The following is a 19,097-nucleotide window of genomic DNA, read 5'->3' as shown; positions in this document are numbered from 1 at the left end:
TTTTTTACAATGTGTGTAGTATTGGCTCTTCATAAGCCCTGTGTTTCAGCAGTCTCCCAATACATTCAAAATTCAAATTATGTCAATAACAATGAAATAACAATAACAGTTTTCAGAAATATGTGAACTAAGGAATACCAACCTTGACCCTCCACACAGAACACAACCATTGCCACTGTGGCAGCCAGTAGGTAAAGCGCCGTTACCTTCATTGTGGGTCTGAGAAAGACAAGTGGAGAGTCCATGATATTTAATCCTAAAAACCCCATTTTAAAATATCCATCTTATTTTCTTAGTGCCATTCATCATTGGTTTGGATGAAAAAGTTGCATTTTTTCCCCCAACTTTGCCTAGTTACCAGAATTTTTTTGCCTTTATGAGGAATTGCCAGTCGTCTATGTCACAGTACAACCCATGTCTGCTTTCAAAAATTTTCAAGTAATGTTTGCTGCTTGTCCTAATTTTGAAGAAGCCATTTGATTCATGTGTCAAAACATTAATTTGAATTTAGACAAATTAGGCAATTTAATGCTATTTACTTTTACATTTTAGTTCTTAAAACTTTTCAATTGTTGTAAGGCTTAGTTTCACATGTAGACATTTGCAAGCAATTATAAATTTATTCTTAATGTTCATGATAGTAAAAAATAGAATAAAAGCTTACCTGTATCTCCACTTATTGCCAAAAAACAAGACTGATGAATAGTTGGGAAACATGACTTTTATATTGTACTATAGCTAGTGTTTGGGAGGAGCTCTCATTTAAACTGATCCATTAGGAGTAAATGTTTGGAAATTATCATTAAAATTCACTTTCTTTATTTACATTTGGCAAGCACTTGAGTAAATGTGTGGCTTGTAAGATTTGTTTCAAAGAGAGTAACATTTATTCTTCCTTATTTGTAAATCCAGGACCTTCAAGTAAATTAATTTTTTATGTTTGAAAGAAACATCTGCTCCATCATTTCCTCTATAAAAGTAACCTCAAATGTTTGTTATCTCCAAAATAAAGTTGAAGCAATCAAAATAGTTCCACATGCAGGCAACTTTTTTGGTAATTCTCTTTTATAAAAGAGAAGAATTAGAGTAAAGATTTTGAAGTGAAAAAAAATATTTGATTTGCACAAGAGTTCATTGAAAGTAGATACTTGAATGATGTTATGATTTATCAAGCATCTCAATGTAAAAGCTTTACACGTGGTTGAAATAAAATAATTTGGAGGTTAGATTATTGAATGATTTTATCATAAATATCAAACAAAATGTGACCTCATTATTTCATCAAAAATTATGGTCACATAAATGTGAAATCTGGGGTTTTATTCCATTTTGTTCCCCTGTCTCTGAAAATCTGCACAGTGTTAAGTATCATTTTAAACAGTTTCAGTATATTATTTTAACCATGCATTTTAACAACTGGTTTGTTTATCTATCTAGCATAAAGTTTTTTTTTCTTAATCCAGGAACTGATGTCCAACTCAGAAGTGATCAACAGGATTGCAACTGCTCTCATCCAGGGAGAGTTCTATGAAAGGGTGAGCAAACTGTATGGATAGCTAGGTGTATAAGTATTTTGTCAGAACAGAAATATATTTTCATTGATAAATGCTATTCAAATGGTGAGCAAATCCCTTCTGGTATGTACTTTATCGAAAGAATTATTTGGACACAAAGTACCAATTTTTATTACATTCCTCGTATATCAATACTTAAGGTGTGCATGAAATTACAAAAAAAATTGTAATATTCATTATGATGATAACTTGGGCTTGAGGGTACAGGTGTACACAGTACAGTGTTCAATACAAAAACTTGTTTATATTTATATTTACTATCACCTCCCACAGGCTGGTGACTTGTTTGAGAAGATCCGTAGCTACCAGAAGGCTGCAGAGTGTTACCGTATGGGCAAGGCGTACAGACAGGCTGTGGACCTGGCGCGCTATGCCTTCCCAGAGCAGGTGGTCAACTTGGAGCAGGAGTGGGGGGACCACCTGGTGGCACAGAAACAGCTGGACGCTGCCATTAACCATTATATTGAGGCTGGGTGAGTGTGTGTACGTGTGTGTGTTTGTGTGTGTGTGTGTGTGTGTGTGTGTGTGTGTGTGTGTGTGTGTGTGTGTGTGTGTGTGTGTGTGTGTGTGTGTGTGACCGTACATTAGTAACTTTATGTGCATGATTGTTTAAGCAAATGTGCATGCATATTTAATATATATATGCATATATGTATGTCTGAGCACATATATGCATCAACTTCAGAGTTTATATAACAGTACCAGATATGTACATTTGTGTGTGACTTTATATATTCAATAATAATAGAGGTTGACTACTTGTTTAAGTTAAGTATTGGTTTTAAATTTTAGGGCTACACTTAAAGCTGTTGAGGCAGCCATCAACTCTAGACAGTGGGCTAAAGCCACTCAGATCCTAGAACTCCAGGACTCTGAGATGTCAGCCAAGTACTATAGAAAGATAGCTGTGCATTATGCCTCAGTGGGAGAATTAGAGGTAAGGATTCAAAGTGGTTGGTTGAACAGCTTGCATGGAGAATGCTATTCACTGAAAGATGTGCAATGTTCTCTCTATTTTTAAAAAAGTTTCTTTGAAATATGCCCTGTGTCTCAATTATTTCAGTAGTGATCCTTTAAATTCTTAATATAGATGCCATCTCTAATCTAATGTCAGCATTTAAGGTTTTTGACAGAGATCCACAGTATTCATTTTATGTTTGATGATTTTGCTACTCAGTCACATAATACCCCCAAATTATAATAATAAATAATTTGCTGTGTGTTCTCTACAGGTTGCTGAGAAGTACTTCTTAGAAGCAGACTGTATCAAGGAAGCCATCGACATGTACAACAATGCTGGCAAGTGGGAGAAAGCACACAGGGTAGGGACATGTGGAAGGCACTCTTATGTCCTTGTTATCACATCTGGTTCTACTTGAAGGGAATTAGAGTAGAGAAGACTTAAGAAAATAATAAAGGACATAGAAAAAATATATTTTACTTTCAACTCTTTTGTGGTAATGTTTTATATTAAGCAGTAATGCATTGTTTCACTGAAGCCAAAATTGTTGTCTTTCAAATTGGTTATAAATTAAAGTTATTACACGATCCTAACCCCCCTCCAAAAAAAAAAAAAAAAAAAAAAAAAGAAGAGAAAAGAAAAAGAAAATAACAATAAAAAGATAAACCTTATTAAAAACAAAAAAATCTAATAATCATTTTTGCCACCAGTTGGCAGCACAGTGTATGAAGCAAGACGAGGTTGCAGTGTTGTACATCAAGCAGGCCAATAGTTTGGAAGCAGAGGGCAAGTTCAAGGAGGCTGAAAGGTGAGATGGAGCTCTACAGTTACTGAACCTAAAATTGGTTGTCAACATTCTTTTCAATCATATTTTAATTTGATTTCATTTGTTCTAAGAAATTGGATAGTTCTTCTGGAATTAACTGGAATTTTTGTCAAAATGCTTTTTTTGATGAAATGAAAGTAACTAACAGTATTTTTAGATTAAAAAAAATACTGCTATTTTGAGTGTATTGGATTGCTGAGAAATAAAACAAGTGTTTGAGTATAATACTACTTCCTCAATTATATTATATTATTCCCCCTTGTTTCCAGACTGTATGTAACAGTAGAGGAGCCAGACATGGCAATTACAATGTATAAAAAACAGAAGATGTACAATGACATGGTGCGCTTAGTCAAACAGTTCCACCCAGAGTTACTTCAAGACACACACCTGCATTTAGCACAGGTAAATGTTTACAATATTTATCTGAATTAAGTAGAATGATTTGTATGCCTGCATAAATAGGATAACCCAAATTATAAGTTGAATAATTTGTGTGCCTGCACTCTAGCAATTTGTAAATATTACAACATACTGTACCAGAAATCTGCAGAGAATAGTATATGATTACTTTGGCACTGTATTGAAAAAGCAAAAAAAGAAAGAATTAATCATATTTTTATTTTGACTCCAGACTGCAATAGTAACGAAAATTTGAATATATTAAAAAAATGTGGGTTAAGAGCTTAGCAAAAAGTACACTGACTGTTATTCTATTTAGGAACTCCATGCAGAGAACAACCTGAGACAGGCTGAGGTTCATTTCCTGGAGGCTAAGGACTGGAAGGGAGCAGTGAACATGTACAGGTCCAATGACATGTGGGATGAAGCTTATAGGGTAAGAACTAAAAGTTAGAATGAAAGGCCCAGACAAAAAGAGCTCAGTAGCACAATAAACACCATTAATTTAAAACAGAAATGGATTTTTTAATTCTGCAATTAATGTAAAGTTTCTTCAGTGTAAAAGCTCTGTTAAATATGTGCCTCTTCATTTTACCCAGCTTTAAGCCTTGTTTGGTTGAAGCTGCTCTTATTTTTAATGTAGATTAATTCTCAGCAACAGATCATTAAAAGTGCTAATTCCGCAAATACTGATGACAGCTTGTTTACTTGCCTACATAACTTCTGCATCAGGACTTGTACATTGTCAGTGAAAGGTGATTACCCTTATTATTCATATCATCAACAAATGAGTCTACTTTATGCTGTTTTCATATTGTCAGATTTGAACAATAAGTAGGCCCAGTTAACCATCATTTTTTTCACAACATCTCTTCACTTTTAAAGAATATTTTGTATGTTCTAGGTTGCAAAGTCACACGGAGGTGCCAATCCTGCCAAGCAGGTGGCATACTTGTGGGCCAAGAGTTTGGGAGGAGACTCTGCTGTCAAACTGCTCACTAAGTTTGGGCTGCTGGAAGCTGCCATTGATTATGCAGCTGAAAACTGGTGAGTGGGCTCATAAGGACAAAATCCACAAATAATTATAAGCTTGGAATACAACCTGTATTTTTATGGTGTACTCAGAACCAGTATTTCTGTGTTATGTGTTTTATTTTGTCTAAATAGGGCGATCAAAAAAACATTGCAGAAATAATACAACCAGTATGATATAGCTATGATATTTAGGAATTAGAATGGATCTTGAGATATAGCTCAGATATCCAATACAAAAATATAACCTGCACAGAAAAGTGAAAATGAGTTGGTTAACCTCAAATCATACTTTGACTAATTCTCAATAAATAGCACACCTCACTGGGACATTTTCTGTTTGTTCTTCAGTGCATTCGACTTTGCATTTGACCTGGCCAAGACATCCATGAAAAACAAGATGCCAGACATCCACCTGAAGTACGCCATGTACCTGGAGGATGAGGGGAAGTTCAAGGAGGCTGAGGCTGAGTTTATAAAGGCTGCCAAACCCAAAGAGGCAGTGCTCATGTAAGGGTTCAGTTTGGTTTTTACAATGATATTGTTAATTACATTGAATACGCTGGTGTTGTTGTACAAAAGATATAATGAAATGCTTGGGTTGTGTAAAAAGTGGTAATTTTTAATTGTCAATGAAAAATCATTGTAATTTTAAGGGACAACAGTATGAACAATGAGAAAAGATAACTTGCAGAATCAGGCAAACTAGGTTAAACTTTTTCGTTACTTTAAATCATTGTTTGTTGTCTTGCTTGTCCCTGTGTCTCTTATCATTAGATGAAAGTGGATCATTTTAACAAAATTTTATTATTAATAAGAAAGAAAATAAGAGAAAAATGAATAATTTCTTGAATAAGTAAAGACTGAGTTATTAAATGTGAAAATAATGTTACCTCCCATTACCTTCCAGGTATGTCCACAACCAGGACTGGGACTCTGCCCAGCGTGTGGCAGAGGAGCACGACCCTGACTCTGTGGCAGATGTCCTGGTGGGACAGGCCAGGTTTGCCTTTGAAGAGAAGGAGTACCAGAAGGCCGAGTCCTTCCTACTGCGAGCACAGAGACCTGAACTTGCTATCAAGTACTACAAGGTGGGACAACATTTCAGTTTCCATTTCAGTGGAATATTGTTTTTTTGGCCAAGATTACTGTGTGATATGTGTTTAGGTGACCTTTAGGATTGTTTTAAGGATACAAGATTCTTTTTAATGAAGTGAATAGATTGGCAAAAAATTGTAGCTGTAATTTGTTGAAAAAATGCCTATCAATTTTGAACTATAAACAATAGAACCTTAAACTTGGTGTTGTTAGCTTCCCAAATTATTTAACAAAACCCAGGGGAACCGTTACAAACCTATCTTCAGTACAGTTGACATTCTTGACAGTTGTTATGGTTGGTTTCTCTCCTCCAGGAAGCCTCTATGTGGCAGGATGCGCTGAGAGTCTGCAAAGAGTACATTCCACACAAACTACAGCAACTCCAGGATGAATATGACAAAGAGATGATCACTAAGTCAACAAAGTAAGGAAGTCATTTAAACATTTAGCCTGTATTATTGAATGAAAAATCCAGATATTGCCAGATTTTAGCACAATCAGAGAAAACAAATTTATAAGTTTGAAAAACATTGTGTAATTATATGTGCTGTTACCAATCTGTTTCATTTATTGATACAAAAGATATTGAACTTTAAACTTGGAAGTATGAAAACTGACTTTTCATTTTACCTCCAGGGGAGCAGACACCCTTATTCAGCAAGCCAAGGACTGGGAGGCATCAGGAGAGTACACCAGGGCTGTGGAGTGCTATGTCAAGGTCACACCCAAGGTCACCAATGACACCAACATGATGACCAAGTGTTGGATTAAGGTACTGAAATGTTGATGTGATGTCTGTGGGTGGGTGAGAGGATGCCGCAATGAGAGGACAGTTAAAAACCATGATTGCAAAAATAATAATAAAATAGCACAAACATGCACGCACACACACACACACACCATACATTGTTTTTCACTCATTCACTCACTCAGCTGTATACTTGGTGAATATTCATAAACCAATAAAATTGACTGCTGAGTCTGGCAACATTGCATAACATTCAAACTACCTATACATTTATATTTTCTTTTCAAAAATGTATTCTGCCAAAACATAGAGAATTAGATTCAGAATTACTGAATGATGTATTTCGTACTGAAGTAATCCACAGATATACATATTATCCCATCTAGGCTGGAGAGTTGGCACTGAAGTTCTTAGGAGCAGATAAAGCAGTGGATGTAGTGCAAGTTCTAGGGCCAAGACTGGTTGAGGCCAAGAAGTACTCTAATGTGAGTAGAACATGTATAGATGGTGTTTCTGTGATTATGTTGTTTGTCTCAGAAAATAAACACATCAAAGTGGTTCTCACCACAGTTGAAAGTGCTCTGGTATATAGTTTCTTAAAATGCTGTTCATAAGCATTTTTGAGGGGAACATCTGTATTAAGTTAATTAAACCTAGGTGAGTTAATTAAATGAACAAGTTAATTGATTGAACTGCTGTTTCCACTCAAAGGAAAGTGTTTGCTTGATGAAGAAGCACTCTCTTCATTTTCATTTTAAATGTCTTTGTAACATAATTACCAGGCAGCAGAGCTGTATCTGGGTCTTGACATGTACAAAGATGCCATTGATGCCTTCATCGCAGGAGAAGAGTGGAACAAAGCTAAGAAAGTGGCCAAAGAACTGGAACCAAGGTAAGCACTGTTGATGAACCTAGAGATAAGGTCTTTGTTTTGATGGCTTTTTATGTTAATTGTTTGACATTAATTTGTAGCTTGTATGAAATAACACTTTCAATTAGAACTGCTCTGTATGTACATCAGAATAGTTTTAAGTAAAAGGATGCATTTTGTGTTGCTCTAACTAATTTAAATAAGGTTACTATAGAACTGATTGCTTATATGTATCTTAACATGTTGGAAAAACAGCTGCAATGTGTGCATTGAAACATCCTTTTTGAAATTGACTAAAAATCTGTGTGAATTTCTTTCCTAGATATGAACCATATGTGGATGATCGCTACAAGGACTATTTGAAAAATCAAGGGAAAGCTGATGCAGTGAGTAAATCTTTTTTGAACTTTTCTTTCTTCACACATCACTTGTATTAGCCAGGAAGTGAAAGCAGCTATTAATCTAAAAATTACATTAGAAATAAAACTTCCAGGTTTCATTTTAGAAAGTTTGCTTCTTTATTGCTTTAAACTTTGCCTAAGAATGTACTTAGCTTACAGAACAGAAACATTTGTCATGCTTGTAGCACTTAACAAAGTCCAGAGAGAAATATAATTTCATCTTAAAATGTTTACTTCAAACCTGTATTTTTTTTACCTTCAAGTTGATAGCAAAGATAATTAGCAAATTAGAAACCTTTCTCATGTGTTTTACTTATTTGTTTCAGCTTGCTGGAGTTGATGTGGTGGCGGCCCTGGACATGTATGTTGAGAAAGGCCAGTGGGACAAATGTTTGGAAACAGCTGAAAAACAGGTTTGTTTACCAGTACAGCAATGGCTGTGTTTTTAAAGCTGATATTGTGTGAGGATTTATTTTTACATTGTTATTTAAACTTTCTTTAAAGAATGTGTACTTTATCTTTATTTAAAAGAGGGAAGTAGGATAAAGGAGCATACCAGTTATCTTGTTTCTTCTAAAGAGATATTATAACTTTGCTGTTAATTTAGCTGATTACCCACTTAAATATGCCCATTGGTTCAGCATTCTATTTTTTTAATGGTATACACGAAATTTGCTCATTTCTCTAACTTGCCACATATTATTATTACTGGTGTATATTTCCTCACTTTTAGAATGCCAAAGTGCTGCACAAGTATGTAGCCATGTATGCATCACAGTTGATTAAAGAAAATAACACAGAGGCTGCACTGGATTTATATGTGAAGTATGGAACTCCCCCCAGTCAACAGGTGTGTACAGTACATAATGTACAGTACATTATGGTCAGTTGAATTGAATGCTGTACAGATATGTGTGGATCATTTTACAGATATTGACTTACATTATAATTATAGATTTTTGTTATTTATACTAAATATATTATTTTTATAATTTATATTATATATTATTTTTATTTGCTTATAAATCATAATTATTAAAGTTCATAAAAAGGCTTCAAATTTATTTTTCATTGAGTGATAATATTGTTTTCTTGCCATATGTATTAACATTTGATATCCCTTGTCACTTATATATCCCATGTATATTTATTGCAGTATTAACTAAAACTTTTTTTTTTTCAGAACTTCAACATCTACAAGCGTATCTTCTCAGACATAGCTGGCATGCATGGGCTGAATAAGGCAGAGGCTTATAGGACATGGGCAGACCTCAGGGACATGTTATTTGACCTGGTACGTGTTCAGGGCTGACTTTTGAATTTGGATTATATAGATTATTATAACAGTAACGTATTGTTTGCAGAGTATGGACATGATTTTTGCGATTTGCCACTCTTGATTTTTTTTACTACTCAAGATGATTTGTGAATTAAGATAATTTTGAAGATAATTTTTGTATCGTCAACGGAAAAAGTTATCATGCTATATACAACTTACTCAGCTAATGCAAAAGAGTCTCCACTTTGACCCCTTACTGAATTCATTTATTTACAGTGTGAGAACATGACTCGTTCAGCCGAGGCCAACTCCCCTGCCCACGAGGAGTTTGAAAACATGCTTCTGGTGGCCCATTATTATGCCACGCGCTCAGCCTCCATGTCCCACAAGTCTCTGGAGGCTGTGGCCACCAAACTGTCAGTGTCACTACTGAGACACATAGAGCTGATCCCTGCAGACAAGGCTTTCTATGAGGCTGGGATGATGTGTAAGGTAAGTGAGGCAGACTTGTGGGGCAACCTGTGATTGCTAATAGTTAAAGTTTTCAGCAATCTTTTTCTTTTTTTATTTTACAAATGTTATTATTTATTCAGTTAAAATGAATAAATATCCAGTAAATAAAAACTGTGAACATGCGTTGTTTTATTTGTGATGCCAGCTACAGTGAAATATAAAACATTATATGATGAACCATGATGATTAATGAATTAAACCTACTCCTTTCTATATTTTAATAATAAAATCTGAAGATTTCATTATCTCATTTTTGTTGCAGATTGCAGGCTGGGAGAACATGGCCTTTGTGCTGCTGAACAGATACCTGGACATTGTTGAGGTAAGCATACAGACAATGTTTATCTCATTTATTTAAAAACTGGTGTAATTACAGATTATCTGAGTTGGCCAAAAAGATGGCCCCTATGTGATAAAGTCAGCAAAGTGAACACCTCAGCTGTTTAGAACAGATTGAAAGCTTTAAAAAATTTAAATATTTCATAGAAATATAAACAATGTCTCACAACTCGTAATATAGCAAAGTATAACTTTATTTCCAGGCCATAGAAGAAGGCTCTCTGGATATGTTGGATAATACAGATTTCCAGGATACAGATATTCCTTTTGAATTTTCACTGCCTGAGAAACCACATTTGAATGTGAGTTTTTGTAATTATAGCTTAAATCATTCAAACAAAAAGTGCTATTCTCTAAGAAATATTGAGAAATATAAGATTTGCTGTTTGAACAGCAAACTTGAGCAATCTGCATTCAATTTTAGTGGATTGACTGAAGATACAAAATTATGATTTGCATTTTTCTGGTTATGATGAAAGTTTTCTGCTGTGTATTATCCGATCACAATTTCATTCTAATGTATAATATTAAATTTGTTATTTTCAACTTAACTCTATTGCTGTTCTATGTGTTTATATCAGGAGGATAAGCATGAGGAGGTCAAGGAGTGGGTCTTGGCTGTCTCCATGGACCAGAGGGTGGAGCAGGTATTGCCAAAAGACGAGAGGGACACGTATGAAGCCTCACTGGTGGCAGCTAACACAGGGATACGCTCACTGCCATGTGTCATTTCAGGTAACCTAGTACCTTTTAGATAGTACTTCATTTCAAGCTATGTGCACTACTTTGTTATGGAAAATAGGCAATTTAGGTAATACCTGGATACACAGCTGTAGAGTAGGTAATTTCACAACATGCATGTTTATGTTCAGGATTTTGATACTTAAAAGTATGTCAAGTAATTTACTTAGTGATAAAGTAGGTGAACAGGTGACACAGTCTGAAGTTACACATAGAGTTGTTGAAATATCTGCAGAATACACTTGTAGTGAAGCCCTTCAAATTTTAAAAGAAAAACCATCATGGAGATTTTTCAAAAGATAAATTGCTTCATAGAAACTTTTTCAAGTAAAAGTATAATATAGTGATTCAGTCTTCATATTGATTTTGTTTTGTTCAGAGTAATTTAGGACTGCAATTTGTATGGCTGCTATTATCTTTTTATCTTCTTTTTGGTCAAAATGTCCATATAATTCATGAAAATAAATTATTTTCAGGCTACCCAGTCCTCAGGAACAAACTGGAATTCAAACGCCCAGGCAAGGCTGCAAACAAAGATGACTGGAATAAGTTTTTAATGGCAACCAAGGTAATGACTGCATCCGTGTTATAGTAGGGTGTTGAAGTGCCTGGGAAATACCTTTATTTATACTAATTTTTACATGTGACCCTTTATTTAATGTTCAAAGAGTTGGTTAGTATTATTGAAAATTAATTTTATCTTTTTGTTCAAAACACTGCCACTTTCTAAATCACAATCTCAGCTAATATCTACAAAAGACATGAAAAGCAATCTTTGTAATGTTATGAAGCAGACCTCTTTGTTCCTTGATATATAGAACAAGGGTATTTTTCCCATTTAAACTTGATAAGTAATTTCCCCATTTGTTGTTAATTATCCAGGTTTCTCACAGCCAGGAGTGCCAGGACACCCTGAAATTCATTGGCACATGGTGTGGTGCAGCCCCCAGTCCAAGTTTTACCATGTAACAGGACACACAGGGTGTCAAATGCATACAAGGCAGGCCCTGAATTAAGTTCACAGTTGAACTATGTTCTTTTGAAAATGTTGGGAGTATGAAGCCAAAAATTTTGATAACTATTTTGCTATATATAAGGAAAAAAATTTTGTCTGTTTAGAATTTCCACTGAATATGAGAGAACGATTTACAGATGGGTTATTTTGAAATAAAAGGGGTCCGTCTGTGAACAATAACAACAAAGATGAACAGTTTAAAGTTTATTTCATATTAATATAAGATATAACAAATCATTTAACATTGTTTTGATGTTTTTTGTCTGTGATAAAGATATTTCTTGCATGCCGTCCATTCTTTTAGTTACCATCTTGGTATACTAATCTCCATCCTGTAAACTTTGAAAAAATTGTCTGCAATTCTTTGCATCTTAGTTTGTTGGAATCAATAAATAGTCTGCATCTGATTAAATATAATACTATATACACTGGCACTCTTGAGTGTTGTTGTGCTTTGAATAAGCATGTTTTGTTGAACAAGAAATAATTTCTTACTCAAAATTTCATGTTTTAAAAAGAAGTTATGAGGAATAAAAAAAAAAAAAAACTTCCAAAACTGTAACCAATGTACACAGAAAAATTCATTAATCAAATTCAAGTTTCAGCAGTTAGAATTGAATCTTTTTCAGTAATGAAATATTTCATTAAAAAGTTTTGATGAAGAAATTAAGAAATGGCCTGATCAAATTATGGAGCAATTATGGTTATAAGTTTTGATAATGCAAACTAATAGTTTTAACAGTTGAATTCATTCCAGGATAACTAGTTTTATATTATAAGAGGTAATAATTAATATACAAGGACACTTCATATGACCAAAATATAAACTCATATGACCAAAATATAAACTACAGATAAAAGAAGGATTATCGTAAGAGGATTGATTAAGCAAATAAAACATATAATGGTTGATTCTACATTGTTCCACAAGATATTTATCGACATACGAATTCATTTTGCCAGTCACATATACATAGGAAAATATTAGATGTTTAAAAATATATGTAAGAGGTGTTAAACCTGGAGCTATGCTTCAAGCACTTTCTTTCAACAAAATTACAGAAAAAAATTGCTCCAGTGTGACTAACAGGTTAACATGATAGAACTTGTAAGTTAATTGCAATGGATCATATCCCTCTGGAGTCTCACCTTAAGTAAAGTAAAGGTGTCCTAAAAATAAGTGCAGGGTAAAAAAAGGACTACAGCAAACCATACTACAACTGGCAACTTAAAAAATACCCCTTCCCCATCTAGGAAGAGATCCCACTAGATACAGAGACCAGAAATTAGGCAGTTTTCTTCTGATAAACACATTTACTGACCATTGACTACATTACAAAATAATTCAAATAAAAATAATAAACTCATGAAGACAAAGGAGTTATATAAGAATCTCTGTTTAAACTGAAGAAGTGAAAATAAAAGTACATTGCTATTTTGATGCTGAACACCCACGTTTTTCTGTCTGGTACTATTCAAATTATGCAATCTTGAAGTGAATATACAAGTACAAGTACATTGCAGCTATGTTGATACTAAAGACCCACATGTTAATCTGTCTGGGACTATTCAAATCATTCAACAGGCTAATCTTAAGCCAACAATAGTGAGAATGAAACTCACTTATCACTGCTATATGACAATCATCTTGATTACATACATTGCATCAATTTTACAATCATAATTGAAAAGTATCTAACTTGCAGCGTTAATAACATGATCACACACACAAAAAAATTGAAACCTACTTTATCCCATGATACCTCAGAAAAGGTTCCACAAACTTGTGAAACTTTTCCATTAAAAAAATACCAAAGACTTTTACAAGGACCAACAACAAAATCTGAACAATGATCTCAAGAGACTGGCCTAACAAATCTTAATCTTTTCTACCATAAAAAAAGAGATTCACATATCAGTCTTTGGAATGGACCAGAATTCCTGATATCACAGCTAAAACAAACTAAAGACTGGCAAACAGATTTCCCTTTTTGACTACAGGTCCAACTGTTAAATCTTCCTACTTGTTTTCAACACAGTGACATTTTTTTAAAACTAAGTCAAGTGTATTACTGTTTTCTTTTGAAGAGGGTTATAGTAACCCTGCTATCTATTGCCTTCTATGGTCTGATGGTATCATTTGCAGCCATTCATGAGACAGCAGACAGCTGTTCTTGATACTGCACCCGTAGTGAACTCAGAGTGGCAAATATGTTGTCCCTTTCAACTAAAGGTTTCAGTTGAGAATACTCCTGCTCGTTTTCTAAAGTTTTGCCAATTTTCTCAATGTCTGCAGTATTGTTATTCTGTTCATCTTCAAAAAGGTCAGCTGTGTTGATATCGTCCTTCATCTTACTAACAACTATGACTTTGTCAGCTTTCTGGCTTTTGCACTCACTCTCCTTATTGCTGAACTTTACTAATGTTATTTTTTCTTCAACTTTGGCATTTTTTGCAGATGGTGCAAGTTTTATCATCATCACTTTTTTGAATCCTGTTCTTTTGGTCACATAAGTTTTTCGATTATCACTCATTCTAATCTGCATTACATCTGACTTGGACGACTTTGGAACGGATGAAGAAACTTTCCCACAGTGAGACTTTGATAGGTCTTTTTTGTGCTTAACACCACATTCGAGCATGGATTTTAGTCTTTTTTTGTTTCCTTCAGCTGGTTCCCATTCTGGGTCTTCACTGCCCATGCAGTATTCTATATCTCTGGATTTACGTTTCCGAACTGTCTTTGATTTTGTTCTTTCCTTTCCACAATCCCAGTCTTCTTCACACTCAGAGTTACTGTCAGACCAAGGATACACAAAGTCACTGACATAGTAAGACTCCAATTGCCTTGGTTTTCTTTCCCTTCTGGAGTAGACTTTCGTTTTTTCCACAGTGTCTTTTTCAACCTTACCAGTTTGAGAAAAGATATACTTGGGATATTTGTGGCCCAAGAATTTCCTCTCTTTTTGTTCGTCTGTGCATTCACTTACATCTATGGTATCTGAGGCATTACAATCAACTTCTTTAACACTCATGTTATTGACATGAATGGAGTGACTCCCACATATCTTTAAACGAGAAAGCTTTTCCAGTCTTACAACTGGCACTGGTAAAACCATTTTGTTGGGTGGCTTTTCAGGGGCAATTTTGTCTTTGGAATTAGTCATTGTATAATCTTCTTTCTGTTTTTGCTCAGTTTTGTTTTCAGAAAAATATTTGGTCCCATTGCAACACCCTATTTGCTGAATGTTATAGTCATCCACAGTAACAGTTCTCTCACTTCCAGAGTGAAGCCAGTAGGTATTACTCTCACCTTTGACAAAATCTTTAACCTTTAGTTTCTCTACCATCAAACTAGGTTCCAATCCCGAATCCAATGATAAACTAGGTTTCAATTTTCCATTGAAATTTTTTGAATCTCTGAATCTTTTGACTGCATGGGTGGATTTCTTGTGTTTCAGCAACATATCCTTTAAAGTAAAACTTGTCTTGCATCTGAGACTTGGAAATGTAAAGGGTTGCTTGTGTTTTATACTCATATGATGTTCCAGTTTTAAAGCATTCAGAAATAGTTTGTGACAAACTGGACAATCAAGATACTGCAGTTTTTCAACGTGGGCAATCTTTTTGTGCCTTACCACATTGGTCTCAAAAGTAAATGCCTTGTTGCATATGTCACATCTAAATGCCCTCGGCCTTCTGTGTTTGGTCTTAAGGTCTTCAGTTATCTTGTGATATCCAATCTTCCTGTTAAACTTGGACCTGGAAGTAAAGTCACATTACAGAGTGGATAAAATTTTGCATTCAGTGTACTATATGGAAAAGAGCCAATTTGTACAAGGCAAATACACCAGAAATGCATTTAAGGAAATCAAAATTGAATGCAAAAATACTACTACTGGCCGTACAGTACATATTAGGTTTCAAGGTAAATTTCAAAAATAAATTATGATGACCTCTTATCAAAAAACTTTTAAATAATCTAGAAACAAAAGCCTTACTCAAGATTACACTGATCTAAAGAACAGGACAAAGCTCCAGCATGTCGCATTACATGGGACTTCCACAAGTAGTACTTGTTGAGGGTTGTAAAGGGACAGTGTGGGCACTTGTGTTTCAAAAGTCCTGGACAAGAAAACTGTTTGATTTTCCTGGTATCATTCTTTTTATCTGCTTTACTGAAAGAGGCATGGCTGCTATCCATGCTTTTACTTGGGATCCTTGCAGCCCCGTTGTTTTTCTCATTTTTCGTTGAAGGACAACAGTCACATGTTTTAACTTTCCTCTTCCTCTTCCCTTCCTCTACTTCCAGTGGGATTTCCTCAACAACATCAAAGTCATCTGTATACTCTGTGTAACTAACAGGTTTAGTAGACCTTCTGACCCTGCCACTGCCAAAGAATTCAAGCTCGGGTCTCTTCTTTGCATTACACTCTGAAGTAGGATCCGCGTCGTTTCTAACTTTTGCATGCAATTTTTTTTTATGTTCAATGATACTCTTTTTCAGCGACTTCTTTAGTATTTTATTTTTGGCTTGCCCGCTCTTATTCTTACACCTTTTGTAAAAGGCTTTCTTGGAATTTTTTGTGTCTCTAAGTTCTTTGGTGTCTTGCAAATTAATTTTCTTACCAACTTCAGCTTTCATGGAATTTTGGAGATTCTTTTTCTTCTTTAAAATTCCAAATGCTTTTTTATCAGTACTGAGTTTTCCCCTCTTTTTTGATGACGATAAACTTCGAGTCCCATTCTTCTGTATATCAGTGTCAAAAGATTTGATTTCAATATTTTCAACACAAGGTGGCACCATGTCCTCATCATTCTGAATGACAACTTCAGATATGGGCAGAACTTTGTAAGACTGGTCAGCCTGCGGATAGTAAAGATAGGCAGCTGGACACGCGGGCCTCTCACTACCCAGGGTAGCTCTGACATCAGGAGGGACGAAGTGCAATACCACATTCTGCACCATTGTAGGTTCTGTAACTAAAGGCACTGTATCTTGGTTTATTGGCATTGCCAGATCACTTGGTAACTGACAGCTGGTATCAATGCATGCATTTGAATCTGGGATGTGCTCAGTTACACCTGGCATGTGCTCAGTTATACTGGGCATGTGCTCAGTTACACTGGGCGTGAGCTCACTTCCATCTGGCAGGTGCTCACTCAAGTCTGGCACATTCTCACAGAGTGAATCATTTTTTGACCCAGTGTTATCTGGTTCTTTCAGTACCCTGTCCCCATGCTGCAATGCATTCTGCTTTTTCAAAGATGGCATTTTTTCACAAAGAGGCGGATTTGGGGGCTCAGCACCTGTGAGTTCTTTTAAACCATCTTGCATTTCGGACTCGGAGGCATTTTCTTTTATCAAAGAAGTTGTTTCCTGACATGGAGACCGATATGTCAGCTTGGGTGTGGTCTCTTTCATACAAGCTTGCATCTCTTGAAGTGCAAGTTGGTTTTCCAATTCAGGCATGATTTCACATGGAGCTTTTTCACCATCTTCAGGAAGTGTGTCCTTCACCAACACAGGTGGACTACTGGGCATACAGGCAGTGTTCTCCAAGACCAAAACTGGCATATTGTCATTTGATGGTCCATTCTGTGCATTGACCCTGGACTGATCTTTTAAAACTGGCACCATTTCTGGGAGAACCTCGTTTCTTAACTGAGGCGTAGATTGTTTTTTCAAATGAGGTATTAGTTCAGATGAAGGCAGTTTTTCAGATTCAGAAACAGGTTCTATCACCGGTGATGGAGCTTCAGTCATGAGTAAGTTCTGTGAATCAGATGCTGTCTTTATTAAACTTGATGTCATTTCAGACCAAGAAGAATTTTTCTCTGTTACAACTGCTGATTTGGAAACAGTCTTCTCTACTTCAGACTCTGGAGCAGCATCTTTGAAATTTGAGGTCACTTCACTGTGAAGCTTATGTTGTTCAGCAGTGAAATCCTCTTTAATTGGAATTGATGTGACTGTAGACGGGGGTTGCTTTTCTGACCTATGGGTGGTATTCTCTATCAAAGTCAACCTTTCAGTGTTGGATGCTGTCTGTTTTATTACATCTGCCGTCATAACCAAATCAGGGTTCTTTCCCACCTGGGAAACTATTTCCGACTTTTGAGACATGGCCGTTGTTTCTTCCGCAATATGTGACGTAAGTTCTTGCAAGCACTTTTTTTCATCTCCTGCCTTAGGTGTATCTTCTTTCACAGTCTTTTCCATATTGTTTAACCTATGTCTACTCCTTTTTGCACCTGCTGGAAATTCAGTTCCTGAAGCCTGTGAAATTGGTCAAGAGATTCAGTTTTATTTCCACCATTCTTTAAAGACCAAGGAGTTTTTGGAGTCAATATATGAATAAATGATTAACACCAGTCTTGAATTCTTGTTTTAATAATTTGTTATGAGGGTCCAAATCTATGCATAACTTGGTAGTGGCAGTTCCAAAAGAAGCTAATCTGGTAGAGACCACAACCTGGCATGAAAAAAAAAGAAATTAAATGCTATATTGTAGATCAGTAAGCAGTATGGAGAATGGATGAATGTTGATTTGATGACCATTTATTTATTGTCATGTCAGCTCAAGAAATAGTGTTTAAGCATTTCAAATAATTTCTACGTCACTCAACCTTTCTTATAGGGAAAATAAACTACAACCATATATTTTGCATGTAAACACATATAAGAGATATCGTAAAAAAAAAAATGCAAATCCATATGCTTCATGTCACATAAATATGTATGATGATGTGGAAATGTGATGCAATTTTTACAAAACAAACATCATCAGAATTTTGTCCGTCGCATATTACAAGACAGCCATACATTAAATCGTGTACACAAATTTGCGAAAAATTACAAAATGTCGGCATTAAAACACTATTATGACTGCTTCACTTGCAAGCATGCAACGAGTAACAGGGAACATTGCTGCAACCTGCAAGTTAGAACTTCTGCAGACAGGATATAATTGCAACAAATAGGCATGACCACAGTAATTCAGATATATCACAAATAGTGTGTCAGTCATCTCGGCTTAATGCATGGTTTATATGCATAACTTACCTTCCATATACAACCACTGCATCACTGCAAGGCATTTTGAACGGGGTCAATGTTGTTTTTAACAGCATCTACTTTCATCCGGGAACTTGGGCTCTAGCTAGGATAAACTGAATAAAAGATTCGAGGTTTTGAATGGTTCGCTTAAGTAAAAAACGTTGTTGTTTTTTTGTTCACTGGAAGACTTTTTTGTCTTTATGGTTCGCGCAAATGTAGCTTTAAATTTATTTTAGG

General features: G+C 35.3%; 3 protein-coding genes across 5 annotated transcripts in view; 1 reads left to right on the top strand and 2 right to left on the bottom strand.

The window, feature by feature from the left end:
- Positions 1-714, bottom strand: part of LOC106164726 (complement C1q tumor necrosis factor-related protein 6) — a 1,562-nt gene extending 848 nt beyond the window's left edge. The window contains exons 1-2 of the mRNA XM_013542732.3: positions 665-714; positions 143-219 (exon numbers count right to left, since the gene is read on the bottom strand). Of these exons, the coding sequence (XP_013398186.2) occupies positions 143-212 (70 nt within the window). The 5' untranslated portion in view covers positions 213-219; positions 665-714. The remainder of the gene's footprint in view (positions 1-142; positions 220-664) is intronic.
- Positions 1-12,234, top strand: part of LOC106164727 (intraflagellar transport protein 172 homolog) — a 26,099-nt gene extending 13,865 nt beyond the window's left edge. For both annotated transcript variants that reach the window (XM_013542734.2, XM_087002982.1), the window contains exons 24-47: positions 1,464-1,535; positions 1,848-2,047; positions 2,367-2,511; positions 2,807-2,896; positions 3,246-3,343; positions 3,631-3,766; positions 4,083-4,199; positions 4,668-4,810; positions 5,147-5,305; positions 5,706-5,886; positions 6,208-6,317; positions 6,530-6,665; positions 7,028-7,126; positions 7,424-7,533; positions 7,835-7,898; positions 8,240-8,326; positions 8,647-8,763; positions 9,097-9,207; positions 9,469-9,684; positions 9,968-10,027; positions 10,248-10,346; positions 10,626-10,779; positions 11,262-11,353; positions 11,668-12,234. In XM_013542734.2, the coding sequence (XP_013398188.2) occupies positions 1,464-1,535; positions 1,848-2,047; positions 2,367-2,511; positions 2,807-2,896; positions 3,246-3,343; positions 3,631-3,766; positions 4,083-4,199; positions 4,668-4,810; positions 5,147-5,305; positions 5,706-5,886; positions 6,208-6,317; positions 6,530-6,665; positions 7,028-7,126; positions 7,424-7,533; positions 7,835-7,898; positions 8,240-8,326; positions 8,647-8,763; positions 9,097-9,207; positions 9,469-9,684; positions 9,968-10,027; positions 10,248-10,346; positions 10,626-10,779; positions 11,262-11,353; positions 11,668-11,754 (2,883 nt within the window). In that variant the 3' untranslated portion in view covers positions 11,755-12,234. The remainder of the gene's footprint in view (positions 1-1,463; positions 1,536-1,847; positions 2,048-2,366; positions 2,512-2,806; positions 2,897-3,245; positions 3,344-3,630; positions 3,767-4,082; positions 4,200-4,667; positions 4,811-5,146; positions 5,306-5,705; positions 5,887-6,207; positions 6,318-6,529; positions 6,666-7,027; positions 7,127-7,423; positions 7,534-7,834; positions 7,899-8,239; positions 8,327-8,646; positions 8,764-9,096; positions 9,208-9,468; positions 9,685-9,967; positions 10,028-10,247; positions 10,347-10,625; positions 10,780-11,261; positions 11,354-11,667) is intronic.
- Positions 11,992-18,968, bottom strand: LOC106164724 (uncharacterized). 2 transcript variants are annotated; one of them, XM_087002984.1, is made up of 4 exons: positions 18,867-18,968; positions 16,928-18,276; positions 15,802-16,885; positions 11,992-15,562 (listed from the first exon to the last, which is right to left on the bottom strand). In XM_087002984.1, the coding sequence occupies exons 2-4, from the start codon at positions 18,021-18,023 to the stop codon at positions 13,951-13,953; spliced, it is 3,792 nt and encodes a 1,263-aa protein (XP_086859110.1). In that variant the 5' UTR covers positions 18,024-18,276; positions 18,867-18,968; the 3' UTR covers positions 11,992-13,950. The 2 variants fall into 2 exon arrangements, with proteins under 2 accessions (XP_086859110.1, XP_086859109.1); XM_087002983.1 differs by having other exon boundaries at positions 15,802-18,276.
- Between the last annotated feature and the right edge of the window lie 129 nt (positions 18,969-19,097).

The sequence above is a fragment of the Lingula anatina genome, chromosome 1, assembly GCF_051362555.1.
Source record: "Lingula anatina isolate TDL-2025a chromosome 1, LinAna3.0, whole genome shotgun sequence".
Classification (NCBI taxonomy): domain Eukaryota; kingdom Metazoa; phylum Brachiopoda; class Lingulata; order Lingulida; family Lingulidae; genus Lingula; species Lingula anatina.
Note: the sequence above shows the minus strand (reverse complement) of the source record. Positions and strands in the feature narration are given on the sequence as shown.

What these genes read in the sequence shown, in the direction of transcription:
- LOC106164724 (XM_087002983.1), bottom strand. Translation starts at nt 18,023, where the DNA reads ATGGAAAAGACTGTGAAAGAAGATACACCTAAGGCAGGAGATGAAAAA. An exon ending in TTAGATCAGTGTAATCTTGA is followed by an intron (nt 15,563 to 15,801) that starts GTAAGGCTTTTG and finishes CTTTACTTCCAG; the next exon opens with GTCCAAGTTTAACAGGAAGA.